This window comes from Emericellopsis cladophorae (assembly GCF_022114955.1).
Source record: "Emericellopsis cladophorae strain MUM 19.33 chromosome Unknown NODE_9_length_645218_cov_115_098568, whole genome shotgun sequence".
NCBI lineage: Eukaryota > Fungi > Ascomycota > Sordariomycetes > Hypocreales > Bionectriaceae > Emericellopsis > Emericellopsis cladophorae.
In genome coordinates this window covers 71,557-85,654 of record NW_026250934.1, presented here as the reverse complement: position 1 = coordinate 85,654, position 14,098 = coordinate 71,557, and the positions used below count along the sequence as shown (strand labels likewise).

Sequence of the window (14,098 nt, the reverse complement as noted above, 5' to 3'; positions counted from 1 at the left end):
TATGTTGGCGGCGTCCAGGAAGTCTGTGGCCAACTGAGAAAATTTGTGCAAGCGACAGAGGGTAGTACTTGCTCTGTCTGGGGCAGAGGACCTTCGTCTGATGTTGTTGTCTCTCTACCTGGTTCTCACCATGGTCACCTGGCCTGATGTGAGCCAATTTGGCGATCAAAAGGTGAGCACCATCTGAGAATTCTTGAGCCTTGGAGTCTTCGAGAGATCTTCATGTCGACTCTTGGCTCGGAATTTCGTTAGGTTAATGGGAGGGGCTTGTTTGCTTCTTGTTGTTGACAAACACGGTTGCTGTTCACCATTGAGCATCACGCATCGAGGTCCTCTGGATGTTGGCGCGCTATCGGAGACCACCAGAGGTTGACCAATCGGTTGGCATGTACCTGAGCAGCCCCACAGCGCTGAGTGCGGATAGAGTGATCGGCGATTGGGCTCCGCACCTTCAACCTGCGATTTTGTGATACGTATCGAAAGAATCCCAAGAGCACCTGAAGTATTAATTAATCACCGTCTTCTATCCGTAAACATACCTTGTGCACTTTTGCATCCCGCGCACCTCTTTCTCTGCAGGGTTTTGCAGGTCAGGTCATGAGATCTCGGGCTGACGCTTTGCTTTACAATACATCAACTGCTTTCATCACCATCACTCATTCCAGAGCTACCCTCGTCCAGACACATCAACCCCGCCAACACAAACTGGAAACGACAGACTGGATCCGGTGAGGGGAAGTATCCATCGTTTCGAGACTGCGAAACAGAGGCGTAGGACCTGGACAGTGGAGGTGCGCGGAACCCTGCAGATGCACTTGGTCAAGTTGACCCCACCGCGTCGCAGTTCCTTCAACACTGAACACTCCCTTGAGCAACCTATAAAGAATCAGTGATCACTTCGTCAATGCCCGCCCGCTGACAAATTCCTATGAACGTCGGGGGCTGTTGGACGAGTAGATCGGCTTTATTTTCTTGGTATGTATCATGCCCGTGGAACGACGTCGACGGGCTTCTTCTACATAGGTAGGTTACCATTGCAACTGTCGCCGGGCGGTACGCCATGGCTGTGCACTCAACAGAGACGTCTGCCTTTGAGGCTCTGCCGGACGAACTAGTCCTGCAAATCATTCGCTGTACGAAACCGCATTGAACACACTGTACCCAAACCACAGCCAGCTGACTCTGTGTGAAGACCTCGAACCATACGAACTAGCCAAGCTGCAGCAAGCCTCCCGGTCTCTGCAGCAAATCTGCCTCGACGACGATTTATGGAAGACGCTCTGCTTTGACGAGTCAGCATGGCGCCAACAGTTGGCGAATCGTCGCGTGGCGGCGGCGAGGGCCTATGCGCCCGACGAGGATGCGCATGTAGACGACGAGGATGAGCCCGCCAACGGGCTTCCGACGGGTGCACAACGCCAACAGACGCAGCGAGCCCAGCGCTTGCAGGATATGGCGAACTGGGATCCTTCCTACCCTGGCGAAAAGCTGTCCTGGTACAATGAATACATACAACGAGAGGGTCCGGCGAGTGTCAACTGGCTCGAGGCACCGCACCTGAGCGATCGAGGTCTCGAGGCCATCATCGAGGCCCGAGGAGTGGCCATGTACGCGCCGTATGACGGGTCGGACGGGATCGGGACAAAGCTGGCAGTCGCGCCTCTGGACGATGGCTCGATGTGCCTGTGGGACATCAACGGGACTCGAGGGCGGAAAGGGGCGATTCTGGCAAGGGGTGCGCCGGAGATGCTCTACTCAGAGTCGACTGCGGGTCAATGCGGACGAGCTCGGGCTGAAAAGATCGACTCGAGCATTGCGGATAGGGTTGTGGTCGATAACACGCATCATAAGGCGTACATTGCGATACAGAATAGTAGGCAAACCTCGGCTCGAATGGACAATGCCTCGCTAACCTGCGCGCAGACCTAATCGAGGTGGATCTGAACCGGTTGCAAGTCGTGAGCCGCAGTAAGTTTGAGTTCTCCATCAACACAATGTCGGCGGTGCATCCGAACAAGCCTCTGGTCGTCGGGACGTCCCTGGGCGTGCATCTACACGATTTCCGCGCACCAGGTCCGGGATCGGGGATATTTGACCCGAATCCATTACCGCCATATGCGTCCCTATCGCAGCCCACACCGACGAGTGCCATTTTCATCCCACGCGGCAATGTCCTGACCGATGACGTCTTTGTGTCGGGGCGTTTCAGGAGCATACTGCACTACGACCTGCGCAAGTTTCCGGTGCTGAGGTCGAACTGGTCTGGTGCAAGCATCAATAGTCTGGCAGCCCTGCCCTACCACTTCTCAGCCCTGCACCATGAAGTTAGGCGAGGCGCTGAGGCGAGCAGCGAGGTGGTGGCCGGCATGAAGGAACAGGAGGGAAGCACGCTGATCGCGGGCGGCGGATACCAGAACAAGGGCAGTCTGGAGATATATGGCATGTCGCCCGGGGTGCCAGGCTCCGACAGCGGCGCGACTTTGCAACAGAATTCGACAGTGAAGAATCGCTACACCGCGGCGTCGGCGCCCATCCTCTCGGTTGCGACGCAGGGGACGAGGATCGTCTTCTCTGACGGGTCAGGGCTGCTCAAGTGGTTCGAGAGAGACGGTACGACTGAGTGCCGCCGCTTGCGCATCGGACACAGCGAGACGGAAGGCAAGGGCACGCTGTTCGCTGCCGAGCCTCAGCTAGACGATGTGGCCCGAAAGATCATCTCCACGAGAACAGAGGGTGGCAAGTCACTACCAAACGACGACAACATACTATTCTGGACCGGTGAAAGACTGGGCTTGGTCAGCTTCACGTCCAGCCCGCTGTACACCGAGCGAGACTTTCTTCCAGAAAGTGCCACCGAGAGCGACGAGGCTGATCACGCATTTAGAGAGAAGATGGGCGAGGCACTTCGGCGAGACGCCAACGACGCTCGGTTCATGAGTGCCCTCGGCTTGGGTAGTGCTGAATCGTTTGGGATGTGGTGAAATGGAGTAGCAGGCCAGTCTGGGAGAGACATGATTGACTTTACACACAGCGACGGAGCGGTTTGGACCATTTGACTTGGGGCCAGGAGTCCATCAGCGGGATAAAAGAAGCAGCGCGAGAACAAAAGGGAATCGGTATATGATAAGTGTTAATCGGTATATAAGGTAGACTGTGGATGTTATGCGTGAACATGAGGCGGCCAATGAGTGAAACCGATGCAGTGCCCAAAGCCAATGAAGCCATCGCCAATTGACAACGACCCACCCACGACCACCACTGCACTATTCAGACTGGGCGATCCGACAATCTGCGGCTCTATACTGAATCGTGTGCCAAAAAGTAATTACAAGTACGTGTCAACATTTTACGGCCGCGACAAGGTGTGCCGAAAGTCAGACCCCGCGATCGACTCAGAGGGCAAGGCATTGCCACCTGTCTGGTCGATCGACAGAGGGTCGATTGAGCGCGCGGACAAGGGAGAATGCCCGAGGAACTTTCCCGTCGAATGTTTGGTCTCTCATCTTTGGCGTCGACGATCCGGGCTCCATTTATCGTGGACAGGAGACCACGCCAGTCTCGCCCTGCCTGCCAACAAACACACGACACGAGACCAGCAGCGCAGTGCATGCTGCACGGACAGCTCCTGTACATAATTTATGATGATAGTACACCGCTGGATTGGGCTGCACGCGCGCGCAGACACCGGAAACCCACCTGCTCCAGCCTCCCATCGTCGTCTCGTCCTGTCCTGTCCTCTGCAGATTGCCGATGCTGTTTCCATTCCTGCTGAGCAAGATCCGTGGTCGAATCATTGCCGTGCCTTGGCTACGTCTAGCGAGTGAGGCTGTCGTCAAGTGTCGCTATGCAAGGTTAGCCTGGGCAGCCAGCCCGGTGGCACACCCACTCCAGTCTTCTCCTCATGGCTTGGCTATGTCGCCTCTACTTCTTCTCCGTCCTCTCTCTGTAATAACCGAAGACTTTATACATCATTAGGCCCCAGCAGTCTGGTCAAAGACGCAGGAGCGACGACTTGAACTTACAGCTCGTGGCATCAGGACGTTTACCGCTTTCCGAGTCACCATCCCTGCCCATCCGTGCGTGCCGCCCACGCTGGAAAGCTGATACTGCCCACGTCCAGTCGCCCAACGGCGGTTTCTTCCCTTTCCATCCCATCTTGACATTCTCTCTGGGACCAGATCGAGCATGTTCCATGGCCTTTTGGGTCGTGGGCGGCGGCACTCCGCCTGACGAGGCCCACCACCCCTGCGACTCGGGCCACCACAGTGCTGAAGAGGAAACATACGTCCACGGCGCAAAGAGACGAGTCGTCCACCGCCACCAACACCACCATCACCACTATCACCACCACCATCACCATGAACTGCAGCAGCGATCCGACTCACCTAAACGGCTGCGCACAAATGGCGACTCTGTCTCCATCAAGAACCTCGCTTTCCTCGTGATACGCGAGGGCACACCGCCACCCATCCCACGCGAGGGCACCCCTCCACGCTACCGCTCACCATGTCCTCAGCCGATGGAGCGCACCGCCTCTGGCCTGTCCATCTCCAACGCAGATACGCTCAGAGACACGACACGGCCCTTGTTGAATGAGCTGCAGGCCGCGCACATGGTGCAGAAACACACCCTCCTCTCCCGTCGCGACTCCCAGCCCTCACGGATCCTGCACTCCCTCATCCATCCGCACTCGAGCTTCCCGCTGGACAACAAGGCCCTGGAGAGCCTCTTCCACACGGCCAACACACTCTTCTTCGCCAACCGGCTGAGTCGACGGGTCACGTGGGACTGGTCGACGACGTCGTCGGAGCAGTACACGTCGCACATTGTCGGCACGACGGCCCTGCGCCACTCGCAGCTGCTGGGAGGCTACGAGACGCTCATCGTGCTGTCGAGTCCCATCCTCAGGGACACGCGCTACAACCGCAGGCTCCTGATCGCCACGTTCTTGCACGAGATGATTCACTCCTTTCTGTTTGTCATGTGTGGCCTCGAGGCGGGTGGTCACGGCGAGGCGTTCAGGATGATTGCCGACGTGATTGACCACTGGGTCGGGAAAGAGGAACTCAGGCTCGGCGACATGGAGGCTGACCTGGAGCGCTTCTGCGAGGAAAGGGGGGAGCAGACGGGAGGGGGGGCGTGGGAGAGGTATGAGAGCGAAGGCTTTCGTTGAGAGCGATTGATGGCTTCATGTTCATGGGCGTTGGCTTTTGTGGGCGGCGCAGCATTGCTAGGCGTTGGGTTACATTTTCTAATAGAAAGGAGACGAAAATAGAAGATAATATCTCTCATGTCCTGTTGGAGAGAAAGGAGCCTCTTGTGAGGACTCGGTGAAGAAGCCGAGGCTCGTGGGTACCTTGCAGTCAACAGACGTTGAAGCTTGCTCCCCGGTATTTGGATTCCGAAAGCACCGCCTATTTGCTACTTGCGTCCAACTTGTCACATAGGAAAGCCCCCTGGGCCCAGAAAAGTAATGCCTTGGAAGAGGTAGCATATTGTGTTTGTAATACCAAATGTATCCGGCTGAATAAGTGAAGAGAAGGATGGACGTCCAAGGTTTGCTGTGCTGTGAACGTCATGGCGTCGACATTGCGTGCGACCCCACAGTCGGCAGATGCGACATACGTCTTCGAAAAAGGTATCAATGAATGGGGGAAGCCATCTGATTCCCGATTCATAGTCAAGCTCTCAACTGAATGCAACAGAGGAATTCACAAAGACTTTTCGAAATAACATGTCCCCTAGCATCTTTCTGTGAGCGAGACCTGCCCCTCCCCTCAGAGCGCAAACTAACAAGGGGCACAGCACCGGCGCCACGGGTACGGCAACGACATACGACAACTGCATAACTGCTAACAATTCGTTCCAGGCTACATTGGAGGCTCTGCGCATGCTCACCTGGCCAAAGCTTTCCCAGACGCCCGCTTCGTCCTGCTTGTGCGCAACGAGGAGCGCGCAAGGCCGATCAAGGATGCTTACCCAGACACTACATTTGTCTACGGGAGCCTCGACGACTCGGACGTGATTGAAAAGGCAGCCGCAGAAGCCGACATTGTCGTTCGTGCGTATCCTTTCCCCACGACAAGAGACACCGAGCACGACTAACTGCTGGACCAGACACCGCGGACTCTTCCGACAACGTCAATGGCGCCCAAGCCATCGCCAAGGGTCTTGCTGCTGGCCACTCGGCCGAGAAGCCCGGCTTCTGGCTCCATACGTCCGGCACGAGCATTCTCACCTGGTACGACTGCAAGGCGGAGCGCTCCGGCGAAGCGCCCCTCCCAGAGCAGAAATACCACGACATTGACGACATTGGCAAGATCCTGAACCTACCCGACGAGGCGGACCACCGCAACGTCGACAAGATCGTCCTGGCCGCCAACTCGGACGCCGTGCGGATCGCCGTGCTCTGCCCACCCACCATCTACGGCGAGGGCTCTGGCAAGGTCAACACCCGCAGCCTGCAGGCGCCCGAGCTGGCGCGCGGCACCCTGCAAAAGGGGTTTGCCCCCATTGTCGGCAAGGGCCTGACCGAGTGGGACAATGTGCATGTGGACGACCTCGGCGACCTGTACGTCAAGCTCGCGGCTGCGACACAGGAGCCCGCCCAGCGCAGCAACACCGAGGTGTTTGGCCTACACGCGTATTACTTTGCAGGCGGCGGCTCGCACAGGTGGTCCGACCTGGCCAGGTGGATAGCCGACGCGGCGAGCAAGCAGGGCTTCCTGCCGGAGCCGCTGACCAAGTCGGTCTCGCAGAAGGAGGTCGACATGATGGAGGGCAAGACGACGTCGTCCTGGGGTCGGAACTCGAAGGGCATCACGGTGCGCGCGCCCACGTATCTGGGCTGGGAGGCCAAGGGTGTGTCGCTGAGGGAGACGGTTGGGTCGTTGGTGGCGTCTGAGGCGCGGAGTCTTGGCCTCGAGCCGCACGAAAGGAAGTAATGATGGCAAGGTAGTTCGTTATCTGTTTCATAGCTCAAGAGTCGACATTGTTTCGTGGTGAACTGGTGAAGTGCTGCTGGGCGGTGAGGCGTGAAGCACGGAAGTGCGCTAGTGCCCGAATAGGACTAGCGACTCACGAGTCACACGGCTCCACAGCGAGCGAGAAAAAAACTAACCACACTCACACTGGCGCACTCACAGTCCCAAAAAAATAGTGGGCGACGTGAATTTTCAACTCGACCCCACGTACAGTCCGAAAACCCTTCGCCTTTTCTCCTCGAAACCTCCCCTTCCACCCTCCTCCATCAAACAACTACCTCTTTCTTTCCCCCTTTATACTTCAGACACATTCAAAATGGCGGACGAAGTGTACGACGGTGCCATTGGCATTGATCTGGGTAAGTTCAACTCCCAGCATCGCTGCGTCGCTCTCAATACACAAAAGTGAGAGTTTGTTGCGCTCGCTGCGGGGTGATACAGACCCTGATGGGCCACAACTCTGCTCGGGACAACAATTTTTCGAAGTGTCGATTTGAAACGAGAGCTGCGATGCGGATGCGCCCAATGTCAAAAGGCAATACGCTGACGGTCACTTCCAGGTACCACCTACTCCTGCGTTGCCACGTACGAGGGTACCAATGTCGAGATCATTGCCAACGAGCAGGGTTCTTTCACCACCCCTTCTTTCGTCTCCTTCACCGACAAGGAGCGTCTGATCGGTGAGGCTGCCAAGAACAATGCCGCCATGAACCCCAAGAACACCGTCTTCGATGCCAAGTGAGTTTTGCCGAACTTTTCACCGCATGGATCAACCGTCTAACAACGATTAGGCGTCTGATCGGACGTCGGTTCGATGACCCAACTGTCAAGAAGGATATTGAGTCGTGGCCCTTCACGATTATCGATGACAACGGCAGCCCCAAGATCGAAGTCGAGTACCTCGGCGAGAAGAAGAGCTTCTCCGCCCAGGAGATCTCCGCCATGGTCCTGGTCAAGGCAAGTTATTCTTTTACTGATGCCTCTACTAGACACAGCTAACACCCCATAGATGAAGGAGATTGCTGAGACCAAGCTCGGCAAGAAGGTGGAGAAGGCCGTTATCACCGTCCCGGCCTACTTCAACGACAACCAGCGCCAGGCCACCAAGGACGCCGGTGCCATCTCTGGCCTCAACGTCCTCCGTATCATCAACGAGCCCACTGCTGCCGCCATTGCCTACGGTCTCGGCTCCAACAAGTCCGAGAAGGAGCGTAACGTCCTGATCTACGATCTTGGTGGTGGTACCTTCGATGTCTCCCTGCTCAACATCCAGGGTGGCGTCTTCACCGTCAAGGCTACTGCCGGTGATACTCACTTGGGTGGACAGGACTTCGACACAAACCTCCTTGATTTTTGCAAGAAAAATTTCACTCGCCAAACGAAGAAAGGTACGTCGTGGAGCCCCGTGCCTCCTATACCCCGGACACCCTCGGACTTGCTCAGTTCTCTCACCACCCGCACCTTCCCCCAACACCCATTCCCACTTTCTGCTTCAACCACCCGCTCATTCTGCTTTATGGCATGGGAAGTCCCATGAGGAATAAAAATGGCGCCCCAGTCCCAGCCTCCTCCGTCGTTCTACCACCCTCCACTTCTCTGTCTAGAGGCTCCCGCGATACACACACTGTCCTCAGCTTTCCTGCCTGATCGTGGAACACGTCCGTACAACCGGTCCGATTCTTGTCCAAGCCGTTTTTTTCTGCCTGCTGGTCTCTCTTGTCCGGCTTGTCGACAGTCAGTTCCCGCTACTATACTGTCTTTCCTGCGTACGAGGATCTTTTTGCTGTACTCTCCATGGCAAATGTTTTTTTCTCTCCCTGGTCTTCTGGATACTATCCAGTAAAGCTCTCCTCCTACGGTTTCCTGGATTCTCAACTTGTCATCCTTCATCCCTGTCAATTCCTGGGCGGTCTATACGCTCTTTCAGAAACCTGGTCATCTCCCAAATATCTGCGTTGGATGTTCATGCCGAGCCGCACAGGGTGTTCGTGCAAGGATCTACGAACACGAAAAAGGCAAGGCAACTCCAAAGTATGTCAAAGAGGCTGTGGATGACTGATGGACGCTCGTACACTCGACCGTGGTGGCATGGTGTCCAATCCCAAAGCCAGAAGACTTTCCCAAAGTGCGAACCCTCATCTGGGTTGAAGCATTCTTCTCAGGCCTGTTCTTTGCAATGCGCTCTCGAGAACTCTCCTACGGCCTCGCTCATGTACGCCCATGGCATGCACCAGATTTGGGATGGGATGGACTATGTTCGCACAATCCGCTCATGGCACAACCGAAGGACGGGAATAACGATCTCAACTTCACCAAAGAGCAGCTACTTGAGATTGCAGCTGCAACCAAAAAGAAGCGCCAGGATTTGAATAAGGAGTATCGCAAAAAGAACCCCCCCCCCAAGAAAGCGTCACAAGAACCCAACCGTCAATACTGGGTCCGCACCAAGGACAAAGCCAACGCTAGAAAGAAGAACGACATGGACAACAAGAAACACTACTGTATCATCGGTGATCAGGCATTCAAATGCAAATCGGATCATGAAAAGCACGAGACACGCACCCATCTCAAAAAAGCCGAATGGGGAGAGAAAGGATATCTGCGATCTATGCAGCCTCAAATTTCCCTACATACAAGAGCTCAACAATCACCTTAAGACCAAGCGGCATCTTAAGAAAGTTGAAATGGGAGACAAAGACTACCATTGTGAACCCTGCAATTACACCTGTCGTTTCCTGTCCTCTTTCAAACAGCACCAAGCAAGCCAGATCCACATTGCGAACACTAGCTAAACTCAGAACAGACATCACTGGCGACGCCCGCGCCCTCCGCCGTCTCCGTACCGCTTGCGAGCGTGCCAAGCGTACCCTGTCCAGCGGTGCCCAGGCCACCATTGAGATCGACTCTCTCTTCGAGGGCGAGGACTTCACTATGACCATCACCCGTGCCCGCTTCGAGGAGCTCAACGCCAAGGCCTTCTCCGGCACCCTCGAGCCTGTCGCCCAGGTCCTTAAGGACTCGGGTGTCGAGAAGTCGGCTGTCGACGAGGTCGTCCTCGTCGGTGGCTCCACCCGTATCCCCCGCATCCAGAAGCTCCTGTCCGAGTTTTTTGACGGCAAGAAGCTCGAGAAGAGCATCAACCCTGACGAGGCCGTCGCCTACGGTGCCGCCGTCCAGGCCGGTATCCTCTCCGGCAAGGCCACCTCGGCCGAGACCTCGGACCTCCTCCTCCTCGACGTGTGCCCCCTGTCCCTGGGTGTCGCCATGGAGGGCAACATCTTCGCCCCCGTCGTGCCCCGTGGCAACACCGTTCCATGCCTGAAGAAGAGGACCTTCACCACCGTCGCCGACAACCAGCAGACCGTCCAGTTCCCCGTCTACCAGGGTGAGCGTGTCAACTGCGAGGACAACACCTCCCTGGGTGAGTTCACCCTCGCGCCCATCCCCCCCATGCGCGCCGGCGAGGCTGTCCTCGAGTGTGTGTTCGAGGTCGACGTCAACGGTATCCTCAAGGTCACCGCCACCGAGAAAACCTCGGGCCGCAGCGCCAACATCACCATCAGCAACTCGGTCGGCAAGCTCTCGTCGGCCGAGATTGACAAGATGGTCAATGACGCCGAGAACTTCAAGGCCAACGACGAGGCCTTTGGCAAGCGTTTCGAGGCCAAGCAGTCCCTCGAGAACTACGTCTCCCGCGTCGAGGAGATTGTCTCGGACCCCACCCTCTCCCTCAAGCTCAAGCGCGGCCAGAAGGAGAAGATTGAGTCCACCATCTCCGACGCCATGGGCGCCCTCGAGATCTCCGACAGCACCGCCGAGGATCTCAAGAAGCAGGAGCTCGCCCTCAAGCGCCTTGTCACCAAGGCCATGTCCTCGCGATAAATGCATCGTTTTCCCGGGCCTCTTTTTTTGTATTCTATCACGAATAGACTGAAAAACACAACACAAAAACGTCTGAGGAGAGCTTGTCATTTATGTTTTGCGGAGTTGGGCTCGTTCTCGCACGACCAGAACAGGCCCGGTGCCTTGCGCCTTGGGAGAAAATGAAAATACCACGGGGCGCAGAGCAGCAATGAAATTATCCCCTTTGTCATTATTTCACGAAATCTACTGACGCGGACGCCTGGATGCTGTGTGGGGAGAGGAGATTTGAAAAAAGGTCAGGGTCAGGTACAGCACGAGAATCAAGTGTTTTCAATCTTCCTTTTGAATTCCCTTTCTTGCCACATTTCTGCGTCTCTGTCTCACGCAATGCTTGATGCCCATGTCGACCACGGATATGAGTCATGACGACCTGGCGCTGGCGGTTTGCTGGGCGGGGAGAAAAAGATGAGAGTAGGGGAGAAAAGGAAGCAGGGCCGGAACATGGTCCACCGGCGATGCGGAGGAACTGAATTAGCATAGATGATGTTGAATGGACTGGAAGAATTCCTTTTTATATGAGAGCTCTGTGAAGTGAAGTCTGATGTGTCAGCTCACCCTTCTACCCCACCTCGTCACATGAGCGTTCTCTTTGATGAATCACTCGCTCGAAAACTCGTGATTGTCTTGACAAGCGACATCATGTCCCAGGCACACCATCCTCTTCACCTCTTCGACCTACCACCCGAGATCCTATCCCAGATTCTCAGACCGCTCCTCCAGCCTGAGCCGCCATCCTCAATACCCATCATCTCCCTACCCGCGCCGCCCACCTACGTCGTGCCCTCCTTTGTCTTGTCCGTCCTCCTTGCCCACCCGCTGCTGTACTCGCTGGGCGTTTCGCTCCTCTACGCCCCCGACCAGGAGTTCTACCTCGACACCAGCGGACCCAAGTACGCCTCCGTCAAGCGCACCTTTATCGCGCGGGACCTCCTGTGCGGCTCCACCGACGCCCTCGACAAGGTCCGCTGGCTGTCCCTCACCGTCGATAGGCTGCGCGGGTGGATGACGGATGACATTGTGCCCGTCCTGACCTCGCTCATTCTACACGGCAGCCTGGAGCGCGTGGACGTGTACATCCACACGGACGTCTCCGCGCGGCACTTTGTGGTGCTGAACCAGAGGAGGATGGAGGAGGGCGGCCCGCTGCGCGCGCTGCTGCACTTACTGGCGGATCCGGATCTAAGGAGCGGAAGGTTGTTCATCCAGAGGAGGCATAGCCTCGGCTGGTGTCGTTATCACGACAAAGACTCTGGAGAAGAGGATCCGCAGTCGCGCAAGTGGGTGGAGGTGCGGTGGCAAGATGTGCTGCAGGCAGGCGCTGGACAGGACGGCGAGGTGGTTTGAGAGGCAGGCAACTTGTCAGGTGATGGACAATCGAGCATGGCGGGAGATGACGCCAATGCATCTGAACTGGCACTGATATTCATCCAAACATGTCTTTGAGTCTCGAAGCAACGTCTACAGCTGCCAGAGTTCGACAATAGTCGCAAGTCATTGACCCGCCATGTCGCTTGCTGAGGGCTTTATCAAGTCTGAGCTATGCCTGCGGGCGATGCACGTCAGGTATTGGTCGACGCTACGAGACGAGGACGAGGAGCCTTGCCTACTGTTGGACTGGGTTCGCCCGCCCAGTTCCAGATCTGAGCACCGGCTTTGTACAAGGACCAAGACGAGAGCAATTCTACTCACGGCAGCTGTGCAGCTGCACCAAAACGTGCAACAAAAACAACAGCCGGTTCAACAAGGCAGAGTGCAGCAGGAAGAAAGGGTCACATACTCGCCCGTGGCAAGGGTGCACAAGCCCCAGAGCGTGCCGATTATTTCCAAGAGAGGCGGATGTAGCACGTAGCCACGTACTGCCCCGATCCGATCGTTTTTAAAGTCATTTAATATCGATGCCCAATCGATATGGACCTGCATGGTCGATCTGCCGCCCCTCCTCTATTATGCGAGGGGCTTAATGGCAGAGCGTGACACCATGCGATCAAAGTAACCAGCCCGTCCCAGCGAGAAACTATATATACTTCGTCTTGTAGAAATAATTCCAGCAACCATATAAGCTGATTTGTTCATATAAGATACGAGAATGAGAACCGTTCAACCAGCTGGCTACCCCGCCTGGACTCCCCCACGACGCCAGCCGTGATGCCAATCAATGGGAACATGACAGGAATTGTTGACATCACACTGAGACATGACCGACGCAGAGTATCGTAGCCGTGGCACTCCTTTGCCATGAGACGGCAGTGAGAGACTGTCCTACCCAGAGGCAGGCAGGACGGCTCAACAGACGCGAAACCCCACTCGTGAGTTGTACGTATACGCGTGCCAATCGTTTGTCGAGATACTTGCACGTTCTTTCACCGACCAGCAGTACAGAGACGGCTGAGACAGGAGAGAAAGCACGAAGAAAGAGAGCCTAGTTTTCAATCGCTCATTACTAGAAAACTATAACCAGAGATGCTAATTTGTGTCCCATCCGTCGCTAACTCCGCTGGATGCTTGTTGACGCTCATCCATGATCCAACTGTGCGCAAATAAGAGCAAAACTCCGACAATTTTTCTCATTACGTGTTTGTAGCATCATATGCACGTGCGACAGATTTATTCATTCTTGTGAAAGTCGTCCTGGTGCTCCTCGAGATGCTCGCCCCAGTGAACGGGACCCAGCTTGAGGATTTTGAAACCAGGGGCGGAGGCACTGACTTTGCGAGCGATGGCATGGTCCGCATTGCTGATGGACGAATCCTCAGAGCTCGTTGACATGCGACGGGCCGTTTGTTTGCGAGGGTAAGATGGTGACCTCTCGGGCGCAAGGCAGAGGAAAGGTGTGGGCAGCGTTGCCATGACGAAGACATCAGGCGTCAAGCGCAGGAAGGTTGACTCGCTGACGACGGGGGAGGATGGAATGGACGACATTTTGATTTCTGGGTATGGCTCTGGAAGGCAAAATCGATCAAGAGGATAATGTCTGCGAGGAAGAGTGGGAATGAGAGACGGAGCGAGCAAGGGAGCAAGCTCGCGCGAGAGCCAGAGGGTCGGCTTTATAATAGCTCAGGTAAACCCTGTAAGACTATGCAGCATACCCCCACGAACGTACAGAGGAGCCACATCCCACAGGGAAAGAAAGATAAGGGAACAAAAAAAAAGAGAGACAAGGGCGCGGTCAGGTATGGTGCTAGCCAACTCCA

At 55.8% G+C, this 14,098-nt stretch overlaps 5 protein-coding genes across 5 annotated transcripts; 4 read left to right on the top strand and 1 right to left on the bottom strand.

Annotated features, from left to right (window-relative positions):
- Nucleotides 1–1,060: 1,060 nt before the first annotated feature.
- On the top strand, nt 1,061–2,981 carry J7T54_000589 (uncharacterized protein; the record flags this gene model as incomplete). Its single annotated transcript, XM_051504425.1, has 3 exons — nt 1,061–1,133; nt 1,193–1,873; nt 1,924–2,981. 3 exons carry the CDS (start codon nt 1,061–1,063, stop codon nt 2,979–2,981), a joined length of 1,812 nt encoding a protein of 603 aa, XP_051363943.1.
- A 1,211-nt stretch (nt 2,982–4,192) lies between these two features.
- On the top strand, nt 4,193–6,944 carry J7T54_000588 (uncharacterized protein; the record flags this gene model as incomplete). Its single annotated transcript, XM_051504424.1, has 4 exons — nt 4,193–5,148; nt 5,806–5,819; nt 5,870–6,061; nt 6,118–6,944. The coding sequence occupies 4 exons, from the start codon at nt 4,193–4,195 to the stop codon at nt 6,942–6,944; spliced, it is 1,989 nt and encodes a 662-aa protein (XP_051363942.1).
- A 355-nt stretch (nt 6,945–7,299) lies between these two features.
- On the top strand, nt 7,300–10,865 carry J7T54_000587 (uncharacterized protein; the record flags this gene model as incomplete). Its single annotated transcript, XM_051504423.1, has 7 exons — nt 7,300–7,342; nt 7,544–7,721; nt 7,775–7,934; nt 7,993–8,371; nt 9,095–9,195; nt 9,271–9,493; nt 9,787–10,865. The coding sequence occupies 7 exons, from the start codon at nt 7,300–7,302 to the stop codon at nt 10,863–10,865; spliced, it is 2,163 nt and encodes a 720-aa protein (XP_051363941.1).
- A 618-nt stretch (nt 10,866–11,483) lies between these two features.
- J7T54_000586 (uncharacterized protein) lies at nt 11,484–12,251 on the top strand (the record flags this gene model as incomplete). Its single annotated transcript, XM_051504422.1, has 1 exon — nt 11,484–12,251. One exon carries the CDS (start codon nt 11,484–11,486, stop codon nt 12,249–12,251), a length of 768 nt encoding a protein of 255 aa, XP_051363940.1.
- Nucleotides 12,252–13,511: 1,260 nt separating this feature from the next.
- Nucleotides 13,512–13,826, bottom strand: J7T54_000585 (uncharacterized protein; the record flags this gene model as incomplete). The annotated part of the gene is made up of 1 exon (XM_051504421.1): nt 13,512–13,826. The coding sequence occupies one exon, from the start codon at nt 13,824–13,826 to the stop codon at nt 13,512–13,514; it is 315 nt and encodes a 104-aa protein (XP_051363939.1).
- Between the last annotated feature and the right edge of the window lie 272 nt (nt 13,827–14,098).